The sequence below is a fragment of the Phascolarctos cinereus genome, unplaced genomic scaffold (genome assembly GCF_003287225.1).
Source record: "Phascolarctos cinereus isolate Bilbo 61053 unplaced genomic scaffold, phaCin_HiC Scaffold_4;HRSCAF=312, whole genome shotgun sequence".
NCBI lineage: Eukaryota > Metazoa > Chordata > Mammalia > Diprotodontia > Phascolarctidae > Phascolarctos > Phascolarctos cinereus.
The window spans coordinates 712,416,592-712,443,470 of record NW_027555847.1 but is presented as its reverse complement, the minus strand read 5'-3'; the positions used below and the strand labels follow the sequence as shown (position 1 = coordinate 712,443,470).

Here is a 26,879-nt window from a genome sequence, read left to right as displayed (position 1 = left end):
TTCCCGCGAGACACATCCCTAGAAATCGCCTGAGTCCTGAAGTTTGTGCTTACTTTAATTTACAAAAAGATCACGGGAAATCACAGACACAGAGGCAGACCTACCAATTTTGACAGGAAATCCAGGCGGGAACTCAAGAGTGATGAAATCTCTCAGTCTAGCAAAATGGGCGCTGGTTCTGGCCATGAGGTCAATGATGGGAATGACCTGTTCCACCAGAGACAAGGGGAACTCTTCACACATCCAAAGCATGGCTTTAAACCTGTGAGATCAACAAAGACAACTCTGGGCCCATCGCCACGGCCTGGGAGCCCCCCCAGCCATCAGGGCTGCCTGCCGCCATCTTAGAAGGGGAGCTGCGAGAGGGCAGGGACTCTCACTGCTCCACGGGCATCCTCGGCCCTTCTTGGCACAGCGGTGGCTTCATAAAAGCGTTCTCATTCCTTCTTTGGCTAACAAGGAAATCAGACTCCTCAGATACAATGGGCTAGATGCCACCACCTCACTCTTTCACAAACACTGCTAGTAATTACATTCAAAACACATTTATCAAGTGCCTACTACATGCAAAGCATCTCAATGTTCGGAAACCAAGCTTACAAAAACAGAACTTTGAGGAATCCTAATGTCTCCGAACCCCAGCCCTGAGCCATACGGGCTCTCACTTTCACCCTCGGTCTGAACCTGAGGTGTGGAACAAGTCCACATTTCATCACCCCTGCCAGTGGACGGAGGGCAGAGTTAGCCATTTTACAGGCATAGAGTAACAGACTAAGGCCCACCAGTACGAGCAGGGACACAAGTGAGAACCTCCCCTCACCGTACAGGGCCAAGGAGCACGCAGGGTCTAGCTCACGATTTCCAGTTACACTAGAACTGGAGAACACTGGAGCTGGGGGGAGTGTCAAGCATGAAAAGAGGAAACACCAACACTGACATGTACTAAAACAGAAAAAACACGTGTGCAAACAAGAATTCTGGAGGCAAGAGCACCCCAGGCCCCAGCTCCTCTGCTGGCGCTGTCAGCATCTTACTTCTGGGTCCTGATGGTGAGCTCCTTTGGTCGCCCTATGTCTCGGTCCTTCAGATCAAACTCTTCGTTGAAATACTCCTCGGGCGTGATGGCCGTCGGGTTGTTCGCTGTCGCACACTCGGTAGTGAGGTCCTGCAAAAGTGACCCAGGAGAGCACTGCACACACGGCCCTCCTGCCCGTTCTGCCCACTGAAACCCAAGCTGTGTAAAGACTGTGCCCACAGGCATGAGAGAGAAACTCAAAGATGGACTGTCTTAAACAGGGAGAGCATTGTCAGCCACTGCACAAAACATGGGCACGAGTCACAAATGCATCCACCACCAGCCTAATGAGCCTCAGGGCTTCCCTTTTCGGGAATTAAGAAATAAAGTGTGCTTCATCTCTCTCTGCTCCATGCTTCTTGTCGCAATCCTTTAACAAAGAAGAAAAATGCCCAGTCCACCCTCCGTGGCAAAGGCCCACAGTTCCAAACACCTGCCTACAATCCTCCCTCTTCCTCCTTCACGCTCTGTGTCTGGACACTTGTAAAAGAAAAACAAAAACATCTCCTCTCTCTCTAACCTTGGAAGAACCTGACCCCTCCCTCTGGGCCATCTCTGTGTCCTCAGCCTTTCCCAGGGAACTCCTGGATTTACTCGGGGGCCTTGGAACGTCCACTGTACTTACCCCCTGAGCACCAAACTGGTGTTCTACAGTCCCCAGCAAGGATTCCAAGGGATTCCTGTCAGCTGTGGAAGGAAAAACATACACCTGAATTCAAAGTGCCACATGTCAGTTGCGCTCCCTCAGCAAGCAAGCTTCTGGCACACCGACGTGTCTGACTGGGCCAGGGCTGAGAAGTCAGACGGGAAGATGGGAGTGTGGGGTGCTGGCTCCATCACCTTTAAAAGCTGTCCCTAACTGGGCAAGCCCTGCTAGGCCCCCACCAGAAGGTGAGGCTCCCTGCTAACAGGGCCCATTTTGTCCATTTTTCATCTTGCTATCCATAGCACTGAGCCCAGGGCTGGACATGTCACCAGCAGAACTGACTGATGACCACTCAAGAATGTGCTGTCTTCTCATGCAGAGGAATCAGGAAACCTGGGTTCCAATTCTGACTCTGCTATAGCTCACTAGTAAAACCTGATGCTCTGAGCCCCACTCTCTCCATCTGTAAAATGGGGTTTGGGAGGAGGCAGAGAAGAAATGGTCTCTAAGACTCTTTTTGGCTTTAAATCTTAGGAACTTTTAAGTTATTTAATATCTGTGAATCTCTCAAGCTTTTATTCTCACTAATGAAAAAGAAGGCCTGAAGGGAAAGAAAAAAATGAGTCCATTACAGGCTTAGGTTTTCTTTTTTTTAAACTGGATAACACTTGGAAAAAACTATTTAAGACTACAATTATCCCTTCCATATCGAGTGAATACATGAAAATGTAGCCTTCCTGTTTTCTTTACTCAACAACTCAATAGACCACACCATGCAACAGAAGGCTCTGTCATTCAGGCCCGACCCCCCAAAGTTACCTTTATATCTCTTTTTTTCTTCCTCTGTCAAATGTTCTGTTCGTATTTTGGTTATTACACTTACATTGTTTACTGTGTAAACCTTGGGGAAATTTCCAAAAAAAAAAAGACCAGTTACTCACAGAAAATCAGAATGTCAACATCAGAACTTTAAAAATGAACCAAGCGCAAAAATTCTGAACCATTGGAAAAAAAACAGGAAATGGTGAACACAAACTCCACTTCTGGGGATCCCTGGCTATGGTCAAACCCACAAAGCTCCAGGTTTGCAAATACAACAGCAGCGTAAGTGAGGAGGGACATCCCCACGGGTCGATTCACCATCCTACTGGCACTGCTTTCTCCCTACAGTTCCTATCATGGAACATTTCACCCATGTCTAAGTTTTCGGGCTGAATTTCTTCTGTCATCTCTCTTGTGCCTAACAGAATGGGGTTCTAAGATTATTTGGCATAGGCAGCCATCTGCCGGATGAAGAAAAATAAGGAACTCAAGGTTCTCTAAGCCTAGGAGACTGGGAGAAAAATGAGCCAAGGACAGTGGGTTATTCTGTTTTAACTATTTGGATGGCACTTAACCCACACAACATGATTGGGGAATGGGATGTTTGGGTTAACCAATATTCTGGTTAACAGAGTTCCCACTGATAGCTCACTGAGGGGTTGCCAGCTTTCAAACTTATAATAAAGTCACCATGCCGAACACAACGCTGAATCCAGAAGGCATTTCGGGATCTCACTGCACCTTCAGGTCATTGTTATGAATCTCATCTCATCATTAGGCTACAGCTCAGAAGAAAGGCCACAATTAACAGAGAGCTGTAGTATACGGGATCTTGGGTAAAAGAGCTTTATTCTACCACACAAACACACACACACAAAAAAACCACAAAAAGCTCAATCCCTGATATAATGACTGAAGTGGTAGAAACTCTTCCATTGTGATTAGAATTAAAAAAAAAACTAATGAAAGCCAATTGTTACTATTTACAAAGAACATTATAAAAACAAGTAAACAACTGTGTTAAATTTGGAACCTTCTTTTTTGTTTAAGGGCTGGCCTGGGTTTTGGTTCGAGAGTCTGTACTCACTCTCTTTCCAAAGAGCTTCCCCTTTCTAGGGGCTAAGTCTTCCCAAGTCAGACCCAGTAGCAGTTACTACGTCAAGTCCTTCCCCCAGACCCCAATCACCTTGAGGGTTAAAGTGCCAGGAAGGCCCACAAGAGGCCTTCATTTGCATAGGAGCTCAAAAGCCATATGAAATCTTATTTGAAGAGTTTCATTTTACCTTTGCTTCGTAACCATTAACAACTTCTGCTTTATCTGTCCTCCAGCCCCAGAATCCGGATTTAGTTCTGATAAAAAGTGAACACCACAAATTGTACATGTACAACATGCCATTCAGATTCACCCCTCTAGTCTTTCCATTTTTTTTTCCAGCTGAATTTAGCAAACGAGGCAGGATTAAGAACCTTGGAAACTACAGTCGTCTTGTCGACATGAAAGCAAAGAGAGGGCCACCGTCACACCCTCCCCCCTCCCCCCGACTCTCTGACCAGCAGGCCCCAGGCCTGGCAGGGAGATCTGCAGCAGCAGCATGGTGAATGCCTCACTGGCCCAAGGCAGCTGGGGGCGGTGGGAGGAACCTGGGAATCCAGCTCGGCTGACACTTACTAACTATGTGACCCTGCACAAGTGACTTCCCCTTCTGAGGATGTTTCTTCATCTGAAAAATGGGAACAATACTCAGACCCTCTATCTCAAGGTCTGGGGCGAGAATCCAATGTGTGAAGCACTTGCCCATTAGGATTCTCTCCAGATGACCACAGGGGCTGTGGGAATTCTTGGGCACAGGCCCCGGGGTCATAAGAAGGGAGGTGGACCCCCACAAGAGACGCTGCTAGATGAGGTCAGCCCTGAGTCAGGACTCACATTATCCAAATTAGCAAGCTCTCATCACCAGCTCTGACTTCTATAACAAACTGATTCACCTCAATTGAGGAATTCTTAGAACAATGAAACACAGGCCATCCCACAGCTCAGAAGAGGACGGGGGAGGGAAGGAGGAGAGACGCTATCACTGTGGTAGGGCGCTCAGAAAACCCACTACAGCCTGAGCCATTAATGGGCCATAAGTCACGCAATGTCAGCTTTGGCACACAAGGGGAAGGTTGTTAAAAGCGGCATTTGAGTAATTGATTCCAACTCTGTCCTATCTCAATAGCACACCAGCAGCTGAGCCTTGGGCAAAGTGCCCAAATACCCAATGTTTAACTCAATGTGCTCCTGCCCAAGGCTGCCACTCATGATGGGATAACCCTGATAGTTTTTCAGAGAGCAGAAGCACTGGGAAATCTCGTCATTTACTCAGGAGCCACTGCAAGGCTCTGCCCCTTTGTCTAGGACATCACACCTTCCTTCGTGGTCCTCTTCTGACCTTGCTTTGTCTACATCTTGGGTGCTGGTCACATTCTGCGTGGCTCTGGTCCTAACTCACAGTAGAGGGAGTGTCATCCAAATCATAAGGAAAACCCATCAGCTTTTATTTCTTATGTTTTCAAACAATCTAATTTTTTATTTAAATTCCCTTATAAAAGAAGTTCTTTTCATAAGAGTATTACAGAATAATTTAAAAGAATCAGTACAAAATTGATGTATCAAAAGAGATCAGAATATGGAATCCTATTGTATCAGACGTGTCTATAATCAACGTTAACCAAATACAGAAGGGATTTTATTCTCACTGCTTCTCTGCAAATTATCTTCTCCCTACCTAATGACCCCACACTCTAAGGGGGCAGGAAGAGGTAGTAAGTGGAGAAAAAGATCACAAAAGAGAACATAAAAATCCTGAGGCCTGAGAGTTTACATTTCAGAAAGACATAACCAAGGCGGGGAAACGGCTTCAAGAGCCTCTGAAATGCAGCCTCATTCCCTTGGGCCATTTATTTGATATATTTTGTCACAAATGGACAGGAAAAAAGTAAGAAATCTCTACCCATTTCCTAATTTGTTCCAAAAGTCTTTAGATTACATTTATCCAAAAAGTTTTAATCCATGTGATGTCCAGTCTTAGAAGAAATCCTCAGCTTCTGTCCTCCACGTTCTTCCCCCTACTCTGGTAGATGAAAACTTTATCATGTGCATGAACCTTGGTGGTAACTACTTCCTACCCACTAGGAGCAGCAATCCTGGCATTCCTTTGCCCTGTGACCCAGTCAGCCAGCCACTGACTAGGGTGAACTGGTACACAGACACTGGGTAGCCATTAAATCCCAGATGCTCCATCCTGGCTTTTACCAGAATTCCAGTCCAATTCTCAACACTGGACTGTGTTTCCAATCCAAGGATTCCAAGAGCTATAACAAATGCCTTCTTCTCCCTCAGCACCGCCTAGCTCTGCTCATCCTGGCTGGCTCTGGCTTGCCTTTCCTCGCCTACTGATCAGTGCCATCTTAGAAAGGGCACAAGGCCCCAGAGGTTTCCAAGGTAAGAAATGTTCCTTCCAACTGCGGCTTATTTCGAACCTAATTCCAAAGCCAGAAAGCTTCATGCAAACTAGAGCCCCCTTGCTGGACTACAGCAGCCAGACATCAAAGGAGAAAACGGACTGGGGCTAGATCCCTTCTTCTCCTTGGGAGCTGCTGCTCTGCATTTTGGAAGATGCTCTCAAACCAACTGGCATGCTGTGCAACTCTCCCTGTGACTGTGGCACGAGAGAAAAGGCTTCATCTTATGTAAGTCTGTCCATAGAGACAGACTGGAAGGAAGAGATGGAGGAAAAATAGCAATAAATTAAGCCATCAACAAAGGGGAGAAAGAAAATGCCTAACTACAAGCTTGATAAACACTTGTGCCTGGAGATTCCAATAAGGAGAGTTAACTGTTAAAAACTAACTGGGCCCACAAAGCCCCTTTCTCCACAGTTGTTCAAATGCCTCTTCAGAAAAGTGACCCAGTGGTCATTCCCAGCTGGCCATCTCCCCTGCTGGAAGGCACTTCTTCATCTAAGCTTCAGCTGAGGCTCTGAACTCTCCCTCCCACATCTCCCTGAGTGCTCTAGGGCTCCCCTCAGCTCCATCACACCTTTCCTTATCTTACACCTGAAGGCCTCGTGAGGCCCACAATCCTGAGGACAGGAGTGATCCAGGTTTTCATCTCCCTATCCCTGGTGCCTGGCCCACAGAAGGCACTTCTGCACGTGAAACAGAGCTGGGAAACAACCACCACCATCAGAATTAGGGTCAATGGTAAGCTTCCTGAGGGTAGTGTGGGTGACTGGTCTTACCTCTGCATCACCAACACCAGGCACTGCTTTGACACACAGTAGGTGCTTAACAAATGCTTGAATTAGGCATTTAATCAACTGAATCGATTAGTGTCTTGGTAAATGTCAGGGTTGGAGGGGTAAATTTCATGCAAATTCTGTGACTCTATCTGCACAAAGGGTTCCTGACTCTTAGCTGAACTGGAATGTCCTGACCTTTTAGTCCACCTTCACCAGAAAGCAAACCATGATGACCACAGACGCTCTCTAAGCTCATTTATCAGCAGTAAGGGGTGGTGACCATTACATTAGGAAAAAGAGACCTGGTCTTGTGGCCATTCTTGATGAATTCCTCCCAAGAGCCCTCAAAAGAAGCTAGCGAGACGCCTGCGAGGCTGTGTAGAGTCCCAGCACAGCGGACCCTTGCTTCTGAACTGGAGTTTGGAAAGGAGGTCGCTGGGCCATCCCCCAAACTTCACCGGGGCTCAGAGTCATTAGCATCAGCTTCTAGCCAGGCTGATCCGCAAGGCTCACAATCACTAAAAATGAGGGGCACCAGGACAGAGAAGAAAATGGAGTCTATCCTATTGGTTCTAATTTTTACTTACAAATCACTAATTTGAAAATATGTTTAATAAGAATGTATATATATAGCCTATATCAGATTGTGCACCATCTTGGGGAGGGTGGTGGGGAGGAAGGGGGAGAAAAATTTTAAATTCAAAAGCTTATAGAAGTGATTACTGATAAATCAAAATCAATTAATTTAAAAAAAAAGAAAAAAGAAAATGGAGGCTAATGCTTGGGTAACTCTCGCTGATGTGACAAGAACAATGTGGCCTGTGTGCCTGAACCCCAGGAACATGGCGAAACATGAGAGTAAGGCTGGTTTTTCCAATTAGCTACCTAAGCCTGAAGTTTTTTCTAAGTTGGCCACAGGACAACGTGATGGAAGAGCACAAGGTTTGGGGCCGGAAGACCAGGGGCCAAGCCCAGGCCTTGCTGTTTACTACCCGTGTGACCAAAGACGTCGTTTTACCGTCACAGGTGCTGTTCTCAAGGGTAAAACAACAGGCCTGGACGAGATGATCTCTAAGGCCTCTTCCAGCTCCAAATCCTGCTGTGAGCCTAGGAAACCTTCCAGTTTGCTCAACCTTCTATGTTGTTTAAAAATCTTTATAGAATAAAGATAGAAGAGTTAAGAAAATGCATTAAAAAGAAAGGAAATAGTAAAAAAAAAAACCTGAACAAATTAAAATATGCTTTCATTCTTAACTTGAACTTCCACAGGATGTGAATCTGATTTATAGAGAAATGGGTGTGATGTCCTAGGCAAACAAACAGGGCTCTCCTGAGCTCCCTTGAGAATTATCCTAGATATATACTCAGGCCAAACAGCACAAGAAACAATGGTGAGGCCAAGGAAGCCTCCCCCAAGTCTCCTTTCTCATCTCTTATGAGAACTTCCTGGCATATTAATGAATGAAACCCAAAAGTGAATCAGCAGTAATGGTAATTTTGGAAAACCGAGGCAAAGAGCTCTCTAAAATGGCTCTTCCTGTAGAGCAAAGAAAATAAAAACCATTAAGGCTCGTAAGAAGAAACACAAACCTACCATTGTTAAAATGACCACTGAACTAACATTAGCCCAACCCAGAAAGATAAAGAAGATACCACTCGTGAGTGGCACAGGCTGCAGACGGGGAAGGGTATCTAACAATTCAAACGTCTCCGGACTCCATAAAGACCAGTGGGGAGGGGCCCATAAAAGAAGACAGAGACACGTTTTCCCCAGAAGGCTTCTAACTAATGAACTATAAAAACCAATGCCACACCGACTGTCCGCGGCGATTTACGCTTGTGAGAGTCAAGGCTGGCTTTAAGCCCACTGGCATTTAGCATGTCACATCCTCAAGGTCCCAATGCACCCGTCACTTTCCATGACGTGTCAGAGGCACTCAAGGGCAGCGGCGAAGGGATCGGTCATTAACATGCAGAGCTTCAAGGAGTACCTTTCAAAAGCGATGTTTCTAGTCTCCAGGCTGGTGTTGATGACGGGAGACGTGAGGCGCCTCTCCACCTCCCTCCCTTTGGGTTTCATGGAATCCAATGTGAGGCGCTCCATTTCTTGAGAGAGATCAAAATGTTCGGTCGTGACAACTCTGTCATCGTGGTTAACTTCCATCAGCTCCGCCCAGCTATCTGTTAACATGGGACAGAAGAAGAATCAAGTGTGACGGAAAGATAAGAGAGAAAGAAGAAAACCCCACTAGCTGTTCAGAGTCATTCTCCTTCAAATTACTCCTCCAAGATCTCACTTCATCAAATGAGCTAAATCAGTTTTAAATGACCCAAACGTGGGTTCTCTTTGACTGGCTTCCCCTCATGCCCAACAAACTTTTGGACCACCTCAGAATCACAGAACCATGGGGCCGTGCAGATGACGTAAATGTAGATGCCCACCCCCTCATTTTACAAAAGAGGAAATTCCCTTTAAAAAAGGGTGCTTGAGAGGACAGTCAAATCAGCTTGCAATCTAATCTTCAAAAAGACACTGAAAATCCCCACAGTTGTGGATTATCTGCTGGGGAGCAGAGGTTATTGGAGCCTGTCGTGCCAGGTACCACACTTGGGCTAAGGGGAGACCAAGAGGCATAACACATGGTTCCTACCCTCCAGGAGTTTATAATCTGCTTAGAGATTCAGCCAGATACACAAACACAAGGTAAGAAACAAGCGATGAGTGGGAAATACTACTGTTCTGGTTTCTTATCTGCTGTCGATAAGAGACACAACCACATCACGGCAACCACAAAATCCTCCGTGCATTCAGATACACTTCAACATTCGTTCGGAAGCAATCAGTGAATGCTAGGAATACAGCATCACTTACCCTCTCCCTTAAAAATGAAGCTGCGTCTTCCTCTTATCCAGCTCATGTTTTCAAAGCCCAATAACGTGATGTCAACACGCAGTTTGGCCCCACTTTTCCAAATGCGACAGACGTCATTGGGACATATCCTAGAAACCAATGGAACTGCAAAAGAACATATCTGCAACTAATAAAACCCATCAAAGATAAAAGTAGAAAACCTGGGGGGGCAAAGCCAAGATGGCGAAGTGAAAGCAGTGACTTGCTTGAGCTCTCCTCCAAACTCCTCCAAATACCTACAAAAATGGCTCTAAACAAATTCTAAAGCAGCAGAACCCACAAAAAGGAAGAGTGAAACAAATTTCCAGCCCAAGATGACCCGGATGGTTGATCAGAAAGGCATATTACGCCAGGCTGGGAGAGGAACGCAGTTCGGCATGGGCACGCAAGCTGCAGCAAACCTGAAGCAGGCCTCAGAGGACTGAATCACAGGTAGCTGTGGTGGTTTCTAGACCTCTCAAACCACGAACACCAAAGACAACTTAGGTCAGTGGGAAAAGTCTGTTTCTGTGGTGAGAGAGAAGCTAGGTCTCAGCCCCATTTCCTGAGCGTGGCCCTGGGGCAGCTGCCTCCTGAGCTGCTGGCCCACAGACTGAGGGGGAATCCAGTGGCTGATAAGAGGCAGATTGCAGGGATCTCTCTGCTGGTGCTGGATTCTCCTGCTTTGCCAGTGCTTGGATCTGGGTCACAGTTCTAGGTGGCAGTCCTGGGGTGAGGAGAAGCAGAAATCCTCCTCACAGTTCCAGGACAGAAAGGAGTGCTCGTGGTCACTCATAGACCAGAGCACAGGCCAGAAAAGGAGTAAACACCTCACCCCTTGATCATACCACCTTGCAAGAACTGAAAATTTACAGGTCCCTACAAGTGTCTCTGAAAACAGATGCACAAAACCCCGGAAGCTTGGAACAGTACATTCTCCATGCTGGAAGCAGACCCCTACCTTAACAAAGAGTTTACAACCCAAGTAACTGGCTGGGATCGTGAGTAAACAAAGGTGCAAAAAAAAAAGTCAGACAATAGAATCTTTTTTTGGTAACAAAGAAGATCAAAACATACAACCAGAAGAAGACAACAACGTCAAAGCTCCTACATCCAAAGCCTCCAAGAAAAATAGGAATCAGTCCTAGGCCTTGGAAGAGCTCAAAAGGGATTTTGAGAAGCAAGTAAGAGAAGTAGAAAAAACTGGGAAGAGAAATGAGAGTGATGCAAGAAAATCATGAAAAACAAGTCAACAGCTTGCTAAAGGAGACCCAAAAAAATACTGAAGAAAATAACACCTTAAAAAATAGCCCAACCCAAATGGTAAAAGAAGTCCAAAAAGCCAATGAGAAGAATGCCCTGAAAAGCAAAATTGGCCAAATGGAAAAGGAAGTCCAAAAGCTTACTGAAGAAAATACTTCCTTAAAAATTAGAATAGAGCAATTGGAAGCTAGTGACTTTATGAGAAATCAAGACACTGTAAAACAAATCCAAAAGAATAAAAAAATAGAAGACAATGTAAAATATCTCACTGGAAAAACAACTGACCTGGAAAATAGATCCAGGAGAGAGAATTTAAAATTATTGGACTATCTGAAAGCCATGATCAAAAAAAGAGCCTAGACATCATCTTTCAAGAAATTATCAAGGAAAACTGCCCTGATATTTTAGAACCAGAGGGCAAAATAGAAATTGAAAGAATCCACCAATCTCCTCCTGAAAGAGATCCCCAAAGGAAAACTCCTAGGAATATTGTAGCCAAATTCCAGAGTTCCCAGGTCAAGGAGAAAATATTACAAGCAGCCAGAAAGAAACACAAGTATTGTGGAAACACAATCAGGATAACACAAGATTTAGCAGCTTCTACATTAAGTTGACCACAGGGCATGGAATATAATATTCCAGAGGGCAAAGAAGATAGGATTACAACCAAGAATCATCTACCCAGCAAAACTGAGTATAATCCTTCAGGGGAAAAAAATAGTCGTTCAGTGAAACAGAGGACTTTCAAGCATTCTTGATGAAAAGACCAGAGCTGAGGGGCAGCTAGGTGGCGCAGTGGATAGAGCACTGGCCCTGAAGTCAGGAGGACCTGAGTTCAAATCCAGCCTCAGACCAAACACTTAACACTTCCTAGCTGTGCGACCCTGGGCAAGTCCCTTAATTCCAATTGCCTAAAAATAACAAAAGAAAAAAGAAATTAAAAAAAAAAAGACCAGAGCTGAATAAAAAATTTGACTTTCAAATACAAGACTCAAGTGGAACATGAAGAGGTAAACAGGAAAGAGAAATCATAAGAGACTTATTAAGGTTGAACTGTTTACATTCCTGCGTGGAAAGGTGATATTTATAACTCATGAGACCTTTGTCAGTATTAAGGTAGTTGGAGGGAAAAAATTATATGTATGTATGTATGTATAGGTAGACAGACAGACAGAGAGATAGACAGATAGATAGATAGAGGGCACAAGGTGAGTTGAAGATGAAGGGGTCATATCTGGAGAATAAAATTAAGGAGTGAGAGAGGATTATACTGGGAGAAGGAGAAAGGGAGAGGTAGAATGGGGTAAATTATCTCACAAAAAAACAGAAAAGTAAAGGCTCTTACAGTGCAGGGGAAACAGCGGAAAGTGAGAGGAAATGAGGGAATCTTATTCTCATAAGATTTGGCTTAAGGAGGGAATAACACGCATTGGGTATAGAAACCTGTCTTACCCTACAAGAAAATAGGGGGAGAAGGGGACAAAAGAGCAGGGGAATGACAGAAAGGAGGGCAGATTGGAAAAGGGGGTAATCAGCAGCAAACACTTCTGAGGAGGGACAGGGTCAAAAGAAAGAATAGAATAAATGGGAGGGCAGGATAGGATTAAGGGAAATAGAGTTAGTTTTTCACAACATGTCTACTATGGAAGTGTTTTGCATAACTGCACATGTACAACCTATACTGAGTTGCTTGCCTTTTCAATGAAGGTGGGTAGGGAAGGAGGAAGAGAGAAAATTTGGAACCCAAAGTTTTAAAAAACACATGTTTAAAAAAAATGTTTTCACATGCAACTGGGAAATAAGAAATACAGGAAATGGAGTACAGAAATGTATCCTGCCCTACAGGAAAATAGAAGAGAAAGGGGATAAGAGAAGGGGAGGAAAGATAGAAGGGAGGGCAGACTAGGAGAAGGGATATTCAGAATGCATGCCATCTTGGGGTGGGGGAGGGGTGAGATGGGGTGAAAATTTGGAGCTCAAAATCTTGTGGAAGTAAATGTTGAAAACTAAAAATAAATAAATTTTTTTAAAAAATAAAATAAAACAAAAGTAGAAAACCTAAATGGTAAGAACTCCTATTTTGATAACAAAGGCGAGGGAGAGGAATTGAGGGCCCATCCAAGAGAAGCAGAAGCTTGGGAGAAGTGTACTCACCAGTCACCTATTTAGCACGCGCGCGCGCACACACACACACACACACACACACACACACGGCCTCGGGCAGAAGCTATCACCTAAGCAAAGTTTTAAGGACATTGAGGATTCTGAGAGGTTGGCCATGAAGAGCAGACAAATCTAAGCGTGAGGAGAATGAGGGGAGGGAGGGAAAAAGGAACGAAAGATGGGAGGAAGGAAGGAAATCAGCATGTATTAAGTGCCCCATATATGCCAGGCGTTGTGCTGAGTGCTTCACAAATATTAGCTCATTTTATCTTCACGAGGTAGGTGATATTATTATCCCCACTTCACAGATGAGGGAACTGAGGCAAACAGAGGTTTAGTGACTTGACCAGGGTCACTCAGCTGTTTAACAGTCTGAGGCTGGATGTGAACGCAGGTTTCCTCGACTCTGAGCCCAGTGTGGCATCCACTGCCCCATCGGGGGCCTCTAAGTGGGCCAATCTGACTGGTCCACAGAGTGTGTGAGGGTGAGCAGCATACTAAGGATGTCTGGAAAGGCAGGCTGGGACCAGACTGTAATGGGCATTAAGTGCCAAAGAGAGACAACTGTACAATGAAAGCTGCGCCCTCTTGCCTCCAGCTCTCTGGGGTAAGGACAGCCCGCAAGCAGTCACCCTCCACCCTCATATCGCTGATCGCCATCACATTTCCCGACTTCCTCCATCCAGGATACAAGGCGACTTTCCATCCCTCTTACCCTAAGAAGGCCCCAGCCACCCACCACCAGCCCAAACCTCCCTGCAGTGCCCACTGTTTCAGACATGAAAGGCTTCTTATCAATCTGTTGCCGGAGGTAGACCGGATTTCCTCAAATTAGTGTCTTGGGGATTACTCATATTGCAAAAATGATATCTGCTTTGCAAAAAGACGTGGTATAGAGTCCCATGACTTGCTCCCACTCTTTCTAAGGGTTTACAAATCATCAAAGAAACCCAGCGGGGAAGTGGGCAGATCATCAGAAACAGAAAGAATGCATCTCTGAATGACCATATCCCACTTACAAAAGCTAGGTGGCGCAGTGGAGAGAGCACTGACCCCAGAGGCAGGAGGCCCTGAGTTCAAATTTGCCCTCAGACACATAACACTAGCTGTGTGACGCTGGGCAAGTCACTTAACCCCATTGCTCAGACAAAAAAAAAACAACTTGTTTTTAATCTATGAAAAAACATGATACACTTTACAAAAATCTGCCTTACAAATGTCTTGGAGAAGCAAGTTTATTCTGGCATTTAGTAATTTCCTTCCTAGCTGTAGCAGTAAATTTCAGAGACTGGGGCTTAAAATTTAAAACAGTAATAAATTCTAACTATCTGGCCACTTACCCCAACTAGTGAATTCCCATTTCATCTGCACATAAAAATCAGGTGCCTGGAAAGGACAAACAAAAATGCCAGATTCACTACAAATGAGGCTCATTAATGTATACTAAGAATTACCAAACAAATATTAGTATAATAATTATTAGCTATTATGAGAAAATAAATAAGTCCAGTACAATTCCCAGATGCAAAACAAATCCACAAAAATCATTTACATCCTACAAATAAAGAACGTGAAAACGTTTTTGAGAAAGAAACTTCATTTATAACAGTAACAAAAACTATTACGCATCTAGGAATGAACTTTGAGACATACAACCTTCATAAAGACAATGAAATAGCAATGCACTGTCACTACAGGGAGACTGTTGACAAAATGGGTCCTAACAAAACAAGACAGATTCCCAGAACTCCAGGAAGGTTCCGCCTTGGGAACTGGAGGTGCTGCGTGACAAAAGGTCCACCCCAGGGCAGGGTTTCCAGGAAAGGGCCTCCTCAAACATCTAGACAAACCAGAGCCAGAAGATAACCCCCACCCCCACCCCGGGGTCATGGAGCCTCAGCTTGAAGAATTCCCATGACGGGGAGCCAGGCCCTCTCACGGCTGCTCACTCCACATTTGGACACTCCCTGACACATGACCCAAAGTGCCCTCTCCATATCCCCCCCTCCCCTCGCTCCTGGTTTCAGCCGATTCAGCCCAACCAGCAGACAGCTGAGATCCCAGGCGTCTCCAGGAGTCTTCTCCTCCCCACACTCAAAACAATCCGGGAGTCCCTGCACCTGATCGTCCTAGAGAGTAGACTCAAAGCCCTTCTGCAGCCTAGCTGCCTCCTCTGGATACTCTCCAGCTTCATCAACTGTGCTTCCCAGAACCATACCCAACACACCCTATTAAAGGCCGTGTGCCAGTGTAAAGAGCCTGACATACAGAAGCCCAGAAAGGACCTGAATTCTAATCCCAGGTCTGTTACTTAGACATCTCACCTCGGGCAAACATTTCACTTCTTTGAACCTCAGTTTCTTTTTGTGAAAAATGAGGAGAATGGACTAAACCAGAGGTGTCCAGCACATGGCCCACAACACTCCTCTGTGCAGCCCCGACCATATTAAAATGCAACTGGGAAGTATTTAACAACAATACAAAAATACAACAAGATGTAGATAACGTGATGTTTTAAAACTAAGTCAACATGCAACCAACAGGGAGGCTTATTATGTAATATGTATAATTATTATTATTATTACGTACACATTAGCGGCCCCCATTTCTTTCTGAGTTTGACACCCCTAGACTAGATGATCTCTAAATCTACAAGCCTTTGACTAACAACTCATCAACTATGAGAGCAAAAAAATCCTGTGATAAAATACTGTATAAATTCCTGGGGGGAAAATAAATCCAAACACTCACTAGCTATGTGACTCTGGGCAAGTCACTTAACCCCAACTGCCTCACAAAAAACCCCAACCAACCCATACAGAAGGATTCTTCCTCAGGACGATAAAAAGCCTGAGGAGCAAAGTCAACATTACACACAACAAAGAAACACTGAATGCATTCCCACTAAAAAACAGGTGCAAACCTGAGGCGCTCACCCTAGGTAACATCGTGGATACAGCGCTGGGCCTGGAGCCAGGAAGACCTGAGTTTAAATCCTGCCCCTGACACTTACTAGCTATGTGACCCTGGGTTTCCTCATCTATAAAATGGGTATAAAAACCGCACCTTCTTCCCAAGGCTGTAGTAAGGATAAAATGAGATCATATTTGTAAAGCCTTAGCACAGTGCCTGGTACTTAGTAGGCTCTTTATAAATTCTAGCTATCATTATTATATTATTAATTAGTGTTATTATCAAAAGTGCTAGCAATCACAGGAAGAAGAAAATAACACAGGAAACAGAAATCAAAATACCACTTTACTGATGATAGAGAAAGTTTCCCTAGAATAGCAGTTCCTACTAGGATCTCTAAATTACTAAATTAATTACTAATTACTAAATTAATTAAACTACTAAATTACATTTCTCCAAATTACTGAGGACCCCAAAGAGCTTTTGTTTATGTGGGTTATAGCTATCAGTATTTACCGTACTAGAAATTTAAACTGATATATTTAAAAATATTTATTTAAATTTATTTTTAAAATAACAATAACCCATTTCTTGCTAATATAAATAAACATTTTTAAGAAAATTTAACTTTACTTTCCAAAATGGAACAAAATTCAGTGCAAAGAGTAGCCCTGATTTCTACGTTTTTGAAATCTCAATGGAAGACAGCAGGCTGCTCAGAACTGCTCTGACATTCGATCTGTTGTGACATGTTGTTATGGGCGAAATATATGAAGAAAATCCATCCTCACCCAGAAATACACTTGGAAAAAGAGAAGTTCGCTTTTTTTGTTTTTTTCGGCTAGGCAATGGGGTTACATGACTTGCCCAGAGTCACACAGCTAGTGAGTGTTATGTGTCTGAGGCCGCATTTGAACTCAGGTCCTCCTGAATTCAGGGTTGGTGCTCCATCCACTGCACCACCTAGCTGCCCCATGAGGAGTATTTTAATTGGCAAGTAAGGCCCTAGCATTATCACAAAGAGATGGACCTCCTGAAAGGATCCCACCAACCACACTTAGAAAAATGTGGCCCTAGAAAATCTACTCACCTCAACAAACCTGAGAAAACAAATGAGTGTGCTGGCTAAGCCAACACTACAGACAATCTAGAAAAAAGAGGCATAAAGTATTCATGGAAGGTAAATGGCAGAAGGCATAATGAGACACCTTCACCATCCGTGATGAAGTTACTCTTTGTCGGTACAGTGCCTAACAGGTCAAGAAGACCCAAGTTCAAATTCAAACCCTGACCCACTGGCTGGGTAGGCTAGGTGAGTCACACGACCCGTGGGTGCCTCCAGCACCTTTCAGGAGCCCCCTCAAAGGAGGACACCTGGCCAGGCTGGCCTCATCTCAACGGCCTCCCGAAGCCGACGTCCCCGAGCTCTGGCACAATGCAACACTTAGGTGACCGTGGTTCACATACCTCGAGGATCTTGTGGAGCAGCTCGGGAACACCTTCCAGGGCCATCGACGTGTTGTGGTAATCACGGTGCTGAAGAACGCTATATACCATCTCGGGGTCTCCAGTACTCACCGCCTCGTGCAAAACTGAAATCCCCAAAGACCAAAGTCCATTAAACATCAACAGAGGGAGGCACCCCATGCTACCTCGAGGACCTGTGACTTCACCGGCGTGGGCACCCCCTCCACTAATGCAGATTGCAACCCCTCTGCGACCTGGCCATCTCAAGAGTCACTAGGACCAAAAAGGGCTTCTCTCTGTGGCCAGTCTGGCAAGGAAGCTCCACGCCCTTGTCCTCAGACACCAGCACAGGGCCCACCCTGCCAAGGTACAACTTTCAAGGTCCCAGGGCCAGCCCCACACCCTCCACAAGGCCTCAGAGAACAAGGCCTGTCTCATCAGAACAGCTTCTGCCTGAGGAGGGCACCCCGCTCTCCCCAGAGAGAGAAGCCAGCAGGCCAAGCCCATCATCAGGGACAACCTCACTGAGCAAAGCAGGAAGGACAAGGCCGTGGGGCCGTCTTCCTTCCTCAGGCACACCCCCGAACCAACAAAACACTCCTGCCAGCAGAGCTCTTTTGTGGGGGGCCACTGCAACGGTGTGATCACATAACCGGAATGTAACGGACCCCAAGCATGCTCAGGAATGGCCTCCTGTCACCGTCATTTCTGCTCCACCTGGTCCTTCCACGGGGATTTCCCACACAGCTGCCCAAGCGCCAGCCGCGTCACATGAGGCCCTGATGGCAGCTGCCCTTGTCAGCGTGACAAGTCTCCCTCCCAGGGGAGCCAGAGGCCACGGAACAGAATGGAGACCCCTGGCTGAGCCTGGCTAGCAGCAACTACTTGGAGCTCTCTCACCCTCCCCTTCTCCTCTTGTCCCAAGGGAAGAAAAGTCACAAGTCAGCTAATGACACCTCCTTCCCATACAATTGTAAGTCAGGGCTGGCTTCGTGCTTTTTTTTTTTTTAATGTATGCTTGCCTGTCCATCCCTGGCGATTTTCTTTCGTGACATCTGCTTTATGTCGGAGCAAGACTCTAGCAGACTCCAAGTGTCCCAAGGAAACAGCGAGGTGTAACAAGGTCCGGCCTCGAGGATCCAGGGCCTCCACATTCTGTTAAGTAATCAGAATCACTTTTAAATAAAATTGGTCAACACACTCCTAAGACGCTCAAACCAAAGCAGAAGCAGCCTTGCACCCATGACTGCACTCCAGCTCAATCTCTGCGGAAGATCACACACTATGACACGGCCCAGGGGACAGCTTGGGAAACATGTCAATGCTCGACGGAGAACAGGAAGGACCAGATTATAATCAGACTGAAAGTACAGAAGACAATTTCAGTAGGAATAGGAAGGCTGTGGGCCAGCTGGACTTTCACCAAACCTCTGAGTGCTAGCGCCCAAACCGCTGAGGCAGACTGATGGGTCCTCAGGACCAGGAGAGCGACTTGGGAGGTGCAGGCGGGAAGGGATCGACACAGCCACGAAATACGGGCACCTCGGCTCCGTAGGCTCCCGGCCTCAGGACATGGCTCACTGGACTTTCCCTCATTCTCTCCCTCATCCCTCTTCTCAGCTCTGGGTTCAGAGAGGGTAGACGGAGGGTCAGGATCTCAGATGTCATCTCCTGCAATGCCCTCATTTTACAGAGCAGGAAACGGGCCTGGAGTGGTCACTAGGTCACTCCATAAAAGGAGGTCATACAGGAAAAGGGGGCAGCAGAGTGGGGAGGCTAGCCCAGCTTCTCCCCACATCCTTCCATGGACACGCCAGGGTCTCATCTCCTGGTTCCCTCTCAGGGAGACCAAACTGGGACAGTATCTAAAGTCAAGACAATGAAAAGTACGGGCTCATGAATGGCATACAGGCCCCTAGAGGCCATCGAGCCCAACAGAAGCCCAAGGTCATAATGTGACTTACCGAAGGTCACTGGAGTGCCTCTCAGAGGCAGGCTTGGAACCTAGGTTCTCTGCCTCTAGAGCCAGAAGTCTTTCTACTGCCACACCATTACTCATCCAAATAATGACAGTAATAATGATGATGACGAACACTTATACGGAACCTCCTATACGCCAGGCACCGCTTTAAGTGCGTCACAAAAATTCTCATTTGATCCTCACAACTCCTCTAGTTGATGATGATACTATTATCCCTGCTTTACAGACGAAGAAACTGAGGGAAAGAGGTGCAAAGTAACTTGCCTAGAGTCACATACTAATAATTGTCTAAGGCTACATTTGAACTCGGGTCTTCCTGACTCCAGACCCAGGGCTCTGTCCACTGCACCACCTAGCTGCCCTAAGGAGACAACTTTTGGGGAGAAAAGTCACTGGAATGCACAGAAAGAAGACAAAAGCCAAGTAGACATCAGCAGCTACAGTAAAAGAGAAACTAAATGCCACTGAGGAGTTAAAACATGGCTTTGCCCACTGGATAAAGGGCAGAGAACCTATAAACCAGGAACTGCCAACCCCTCTTGTCCACGCCGGCCGGTGAGCGCCAGACACAGCTGCGCGCTGCCGGTGACCTCCTCTGTAAAGTCAGTGTTTTAGCATCCCTCCGAGGGACATGAGCAGCCTCACTGCTAACATTCCTGTCTCAGCAGACTTTCAAGCCTGATCTGAAGGTCCACTCTGGACTCCTTCCTCGCTTGCTCCCTCCCCCATCTCATCAATCCACAAGCCCACCAGTGCCCTCCTCTCCACTCCGGGCCACCATGTCTTCACTATCTGAAAGGCTGCCACTTCTCCTCGACCTCAGAGTGGGAAGAGGTGGTTCAGGCTGGCAGCAGGGTGAGGAGACATCTCCTGAAGCAGAGTGGCCTGTCCTGGGAGGCACAGTCACCACTTAATTCAAGTCTTCCCTCAAGGCAAATGACTCCTCACAGGCCTCCAGCCTGGATGCCAGGGAAGCCCCTTCCAATGCTGACACTGTTAGTCTTACCCAGACCGCTTAGCAATAATCTCCCAGTAGGGCTCTTCTCCCTCCAATCTGTCCTCTGGACACCTTTGCTAGATTTCTCTCCTAAAGTTTAAATCTTAATTGCTACTTTGTCATTGCCCAGACCTGTCACAAAATTTTATACCTCAACGCATTTGTTCAAACTGTTCTAATATCTTCTCTCCTCATTTCGGTCCGATCCTAACTGTGGTTCAAGGCCCAACTCAAATACTACCTCTATGAAGCCACCCATGACCCTTCCAGCTAGAAGTAATCTCTCACATCCTAATAAGAAAAACACAAAATGGACCTAAATGGGGGTGGGGGTGGATGGCATCTATTTCTATATTGAAGATGGCCCCAGAAAAGAAGACAGTGCAAAGAACCCCACTCTTCTTCGACTGCCGATCAACACTACCTTAGCTACAGGTTGTTTAAATAGAAGATACTTGTCCAGGGACCAGCGAATGGACGTACTTCAAGATGGACGCATCTCATCCATCTCACTATAAATTAAACTGGAGGCCAAAGGAAGCATTACCTGAAAGGCAGGAAGGCTCACAGGTTCTCCTAAGAGAGACAAGGATCGAAGTCTTCAGTGTTGGAAAGCACTGATCATTTGGGAACAGCTGGCTGGGCCTCCTTCAAGGCTTATGCTATAAGAGCGTTTACCCAAAGAGCTCCACGAATATGTAACACATATATGTAATAGATATGCAGTTACACATTCCTGCCAATGTACCAACCTCTGCTACAGAAGATGAAGAGGGTAGAGAAATTCTAAATCTATATGATGGAATACTATGGTACTATAAGAAATGATGAGCAGGATGCTTTCCACAAACCCTGGAAAGACTTACAGGAGCTGATACAAAGTGGAATGCACGGAGCACACAGTAACAGCAACATTGTGAGATGATCAGCTGTGAATGGCTTAGCTATTCTCAGTAATACAACTATCCAAGACAACTCTGAAGGACTTAGGATGAAAAGTGCTATCCATCCCCAGAGAGAGAACTGATGGTGTCTGAATACAGACTGAAGCAGACTTTTTTTTTTACTTTCTTTATTTTTCTTGAGGTGTGGGGTTTTTTTGTTAGGTTGGGTTTTTTTGGTCTGTTTTCTTTCACAACATGACTAATATAGAAATTTGTTTTGCATGACTACACACATATAACCTATTTCAAATTGCTTGCCTTCTCAATGAGGTGGGGTGGGGAGAGAGAAAGGAAGAGAATTTGGAACTCAAATGAATGTTAAAAACTGTTTTTACATGTAACTGGGGAAAAATAAAATATTAAATAATTTTTTTTAAATTCTAAATCTACAAAAAATCCAAATTAAACCAACACACATACAGACAGATGAGAGGAATGTATTAAATTCCCAAGAGTGGAATCTATTTCTAGCCCTGGTTCCGCCTCCCATCTCACTCTCTTTGATCAGCTGGTCATCCTTATTACCCATATATACTCAGGAGGAGATGCGGCCAATTTGGGATAATGAGGCTATCCTAGGAAAGGCATTAGAGTTTCCATTTTCACTTCCCATAGGAAAAGGCTTCAGTTCAAATTTCATTAGAGCTAAGAGACAAGTTCAGGGACTGCCCCAGTGACACATTACCTCTGGGCACAAGACTGTTCCCTATTTAACCTTAAATTCATCCCTCAGGGCCCAGAGTAGATGGTCTTTATCCAGGCAGCTAAATCAGTCTTCCAGGTTGGTCATTTTAGCCTTAGGCTGTGCAAAAAGAGCATTTCTCTTCCTAAAGAAACTGGAAGGTCAAATAAATTGAACTTCACAGTTCCCACGTGGACTATCCTATTATTTTGGCTAGCTGACCCGCTCTTGGTCGAAAGTTCTTTTCCGCCTTTGATTTTCCCCTTCTTTCACGATGACCCCCTGAGCAGGTCTGTGGTCACTAGACTACATAGATCTCACAGGCTCTGCTGAGTTCCTTGGGAGGTCCAGAAACAGCACAAAGCGGAGGGTTTTCTCATCTTTGGGGCAAAGGCCTCCAGAATTTTTGTTGTTCATTCATTTCAGTTACGTCTGACTACTTGTGACCGCTTTGGGGGAATTTTCTTGGCAAAGATAGTGGAATGGTTTGCCATTTCCTTCTCCAGCCCATTTTACAGAAGAGGAAACTGAGGTCAACAGGGTGAAGTGACTTGCCCAGAGTCACCCAGCTGACACGTGTCTGAGGCTGGATTTGAACTCGGGAAGATGAATTTTCCTGACTCCAAGCCCAGCGCTCTCTCACCCGAACACACCAACCTAAACCAGCTGAAAGTGAATTTAGAGGAAGCAAAAACGTCACTGGTTGTGGCTGTGAAACATTGCCACTCTGCCAATAACTATCTGGGAAGAGAAGCTTGGTTTCCATGTGTTTCCATAACAAATGGTGGAATGTCGTGATATCTGTTTCGGAAAAAAAAAAAAAGCCAACCAGGTCCAAACAAGAGCTTGGGGCGGGGGGGGCTTCTCATTCACCATAAGCTCTCAGCAGTGACCAGAAAACAACTGGCTTCCACTGCAGCAAGCAAGCTTCAAGGCCTTGCGGAGAGCTGGGGAGGCAGATGTACTCCATCGCTTTCTCTTTCCAGCAAACAGTTTCACTACTGGCCTTCAGTTATCTCGGGAAACACGGCCAAGATTTCTGGGTTCAAGTTGGCGCACAGAAATTCAGAAATGTGTGTATCCCCTTCAGCTGGACAAGCTTTTACTTCTTCTGTGTTGTTGTTTCTGGAACAAAGTAGAATCCTTTCGGCCACCACCATGTTTGGGGACATTCCCACCCACGTGGTGGAAGGAGCAAAGGAAAGGGAAGTAGAGACTGACAAACAAGATGTTCACATTCGACGTCCAGTCTTATGGTGAGGCTGACAGCAACTGGCCTTGTCCTTCCAAGTGAAAACCCACGCAGCCCCAAGCGCAAATCAGGGAGGAGCTCACATGACATTTCACAACGCCTTTTCTTCTTTGGGCTCTCCAATCCCAGTCATACGGATTACAGGTGAAACCCAAACCAGGTTCTAGTGCCCTCGGTATGTACACAGGAGAAGGCTGCTAGCACACAGCTAAGATTTCTTTCTATCTATCTCTCTGTCCCTACCCTCTCTTCTCTCCTCTTCCTCCCTCTCCTCTCCAATAATCTGCTTTTCTCCACTTTCCAGAAGTGTTAAGCCAAACAGCATAAGCTACCACTCTGGTCAGCAATGAAGGATTCGGCTTCATTATAAGCTTTGAGTAAATGGAAGAAGCAAAGGTGGTAACCGAGTCCTCACACATGCACTCCCCAGTTTATACCCATTGCCTAACATAATCAGGGAGCCAGCAGCATGTCTTGACAAGCACCTTGGACTGAGAGTCAAGAGTGGCTGCTCTGGTCACTCAGGTGCACTACATCCAGCGTAGGTGGCCCCATAGTGCACGGAGTACAGGACCTGGAGCCGAGAAGATCCGAGTTCAAATCTGGCCTCAGATACTTACTGGCATCACACAGACCCTGGGCAAGTTACTTCACCTCTGTGTTCCTCAGTTTCCTCAACTGTAAAACAGGGATCCTAACCACAGTTACCTCCCAGGGTTACTGTGAGGATCAAATGGGATAAAACATTTGGCACGGTGCCTGGCACACAGGACGGGCTTAATAAATGTGTTTCCTTCCTAGTCCAATTCCTTCCTTTTACAAATTAGGAAACTGAGTCTCTGAGAAGTTAAACGACTTGCTCAAGATCACACAAGTAAGAAGGGGATCCAGGATTTGAACGCAGCTCTTCTTACCCCCTGAACTGCAGAAAGCCCACCTCCATGTAACAATGCAATTCATCAGATCTAAACGTGGAAGAGAGCTCAGAGACAATCTCCGCCAACTGTCTCATTTCACCTGAGGAGCGGCCAAGGACGGCAGAGGCCTCGGCCAGCTCTTCCAGGCTATTAGGTTGTGATGCTCTCAAAGCCTCTCCCACCTCTAAATCAATGAGGATGACAGGGAGGATTCCGGGCTCTACTGAGTGAGGGCTTGAAGGTTTGCCTTTCATATCCGTAAGGTCATGGGATCCTCACAATAACCCTCTGAGAATGGTGCTACAGATATTACTATTCTATTCCCCCTATTTTACAGGGGAGTAGCCTGAGGCTCACACAGCTAAGCACCATCTGACTTTACTGAATGGCATCCCTAGGACTCACTACCTAGTAGTCTGGCCTCAAGAAGGTGGTAAGACCCAGTTCTGCACTTTCCACTAAGACAATCTTTGCACAGGAAAAATATCAAACTCCAAATTAAGAAACTGATCACCACCACCGCAGAGTGACTCCAAATACACCATCATTAAACCTCAAACTGTGGGCAAAATAATAAGGGGATCCCGGCAAACACAAAGTTAAGCCCCACACGCCTTTCACTGCTCATCCGAACACTCCCCAAGTTGGAAGAAACCTCCCAAGTCCCTTCTACACAGCCCATAGCCAGCCAGGCCTCTCTGGATGCCTCAGAGAGCTCGGAAACCTCCAGCCTACATCCACCTGTGACTCCCCCCTACTCCTGGTCTTCTGGGGCCAAGCTGAATCCCCCTTCCCTCTTCCCCGCTGCCCTCACATTCACCACCACCCCCTCCCCCTTTCTCTAGGCCCAGGGTCCATTTCAGCATCTCCCAAGCGTGCATCCCCCTCTGCCATCTCTGCCACCCTCTTGGGCAACAGAAATCTGGCAACAAGACTGAAGGAAGAACTGGGCAATCCTCGATTCCACTCGGCAGGAACGGAGTGGAGGAAACTAGAAAGACCAACCATGCTGCAGAGCTAAAAATGTTCTCAGCATCGTGGACAGGTTCACCCCTTTTAAAGGTCAGCTCACAAGCACGGCTACTGCTCCCTCAATCTATCCTGACCATCGATTATTGTACACACTTGTTTTCACCTTGTTCTTATGCCTGGACAGTGATGGGGAGAGCTGGGACTGCCTTTTGCCTCTCTTTGTAGCTCGGGCCCTTAGCACAATGCCTGACTTCGAACAACTACTTCAGAAAGGTTGACTGCCTGCCTGACAAATGGATGTGCTCAAGGAAAATAATCCATTGTAAAATCTGAATTCTGTGACCACATGGATGACTATTTGAAGTCAAGAGGCAACAAGAACTTTTAGTGAACAAAGTTCATTTTACTGTCAACAGAAAGAAAAAAATGTTTTTTCAACCAAACTACATTTTCCATTACAAATTAAGACCCAGTTCATTCGTCTCATTTATGACGTAACAGAGAACTATAATGTATTCTTAATTCCACTGTTTACACAAAGTGAACTCTAAGAATATAATACATGCTTGGGAAGATATCTGCTTACTTTAAAATGCCAAGTACTACAATATATCCAAGTTACAATTTAATCCATCCCTATTCCATAAGCTCCTGGGCACTGGAGACAAAGACAAAACAAAATGAAAGAGCCCCTTTTCTCAGGGTGCTGACATTCTGGAACCTACACAGACTAGTAGCCACAGAGTATAGCAAAGGTTGATCTTAAGATAGACTGAAAAAAAGAAAAGCCAGCAGCACATAAAAGAGACTTGTCATTTCACACAATTGTCCTTCTCTGTTCTACCATGTACATGCAAATGCCCATTCAATTTGGTGTTTAAGTTCAGAAAAAGAAAGTATGCCCAACATTGCACGAAAAGGCAGGGGAACGTGAAAAGTCGTAGGAGGTGGCGTCAGAATGGTGCTGGAGGAAGCAGCTAGAGACAGAGGCACAGAGCAAGTGTGCAGACATGGCGGGCCATGTTTCCCTGACTCTTCCAAGTACGTTTTAGATCTGGGGCTACTTTCTTTTTGTGTGTGTGCACATGGACACGGAGATGGACACCCCCTCCCCCCCAACACACACACACACACACAACACACACACACACAAACCCCTCTCTGCCCCACTCCTTTCCTCTCTCTCCACATATACGTACATACATACACACACACACACACACACACACACACACACACACACACACACACACACACAGCCAAAAATAACAGGCTGCTGAGAGCTTCCAAATATTTAACCTAGAAAAGACCCCACTGACGGAACATGCACCAACTCCTACCTGACATTTCAAAAGACATCAACGTTCACCATCACGCAGCCCTAGAAATAAAGTCAAGCCCAAAAGGATGAACTGTGTCGGGCAGGAAACGGAGAGGTGAGTGGCCAGTGGACTAGGCTGGCAGGTCCAGGACTAGTGAATCATTTGACAGGGAATGTGTCAAAGTGCCTCCTCGGCTGTTCTGCAGGGACTGCATCGCCTCATCAAAAGGGATGAGCCTCACAAAGAAAGCCAGCCGGTCTGGGCAGAGAAGATTCAGGAACCAAGACCAG

The 26,879-nt window shown here is 45.9% G+C and overlaps 1 protein-coding gene across 2 annotated transcripts in view; it reads right to left on the bottom strand.

The window, feature by feature from the left end:
* ANKRD13A (ankyrin repeat domain 13A) overlaps positions 1 to 26,879 on the bottom strand; it is a 39,280-nt gene that overhangs the window by 9,864 nt on the left and 2,537 nt on the right. The window contains exons 1-11 of one of the 2 annotated variants that reach the window (XM_078154390.1): positions 19,487 to 19,562; positions 18,545 to 18,677; positions 17,523 to 17,647; positions 14,483 to 14,528; positions 9,699 to 9,842; positions 8,818 to 9,007; positions 3,827 to 3,893; positions 2,541 to 2,622; positions 1,701 to 1,762; positions 1,035 to 1,165; positions 105 to 262 (exon numbers count right to left, since the gene is read on the bottom strand). In XM_078154390.1, coding sequence (XP_078010516.1) covers positions 105 to 262; positions 1,035 to 1,165; positions 1,701 to 1,762; positions 2,541 to 2,622; positions 3,827 to 3,893; positions 8,818 to 9,007; positions 9,699 to 9,842; positions 14,483 to 14,528; positions 17,523 to 17,612 — 970 coding nt within the window. In that variant the 5' untranslated portion in view covers positions 17,613 to 17,647; positions 18,545 to 18,677; positions 19,487 to 19,562. Of the gene's footprint in view, positions 1 to 104; positions 263 to 1,034; positions 1,166 to 1,700; positions 1,763 to 2,540; positions 2,623 to 3,826; positions 3,894 to 8,817; positions 9,008 to 9,698; positions 9,843 to 14,482; positions 14,529 to 17,522; positions 17,648 to 18,544; positions 18,678 to 19,486; positions 19,563 to 26,879 lie in introns of those variants that run through there. The other variant, XM_020996403.2, reaches the window with a different exon arrangement.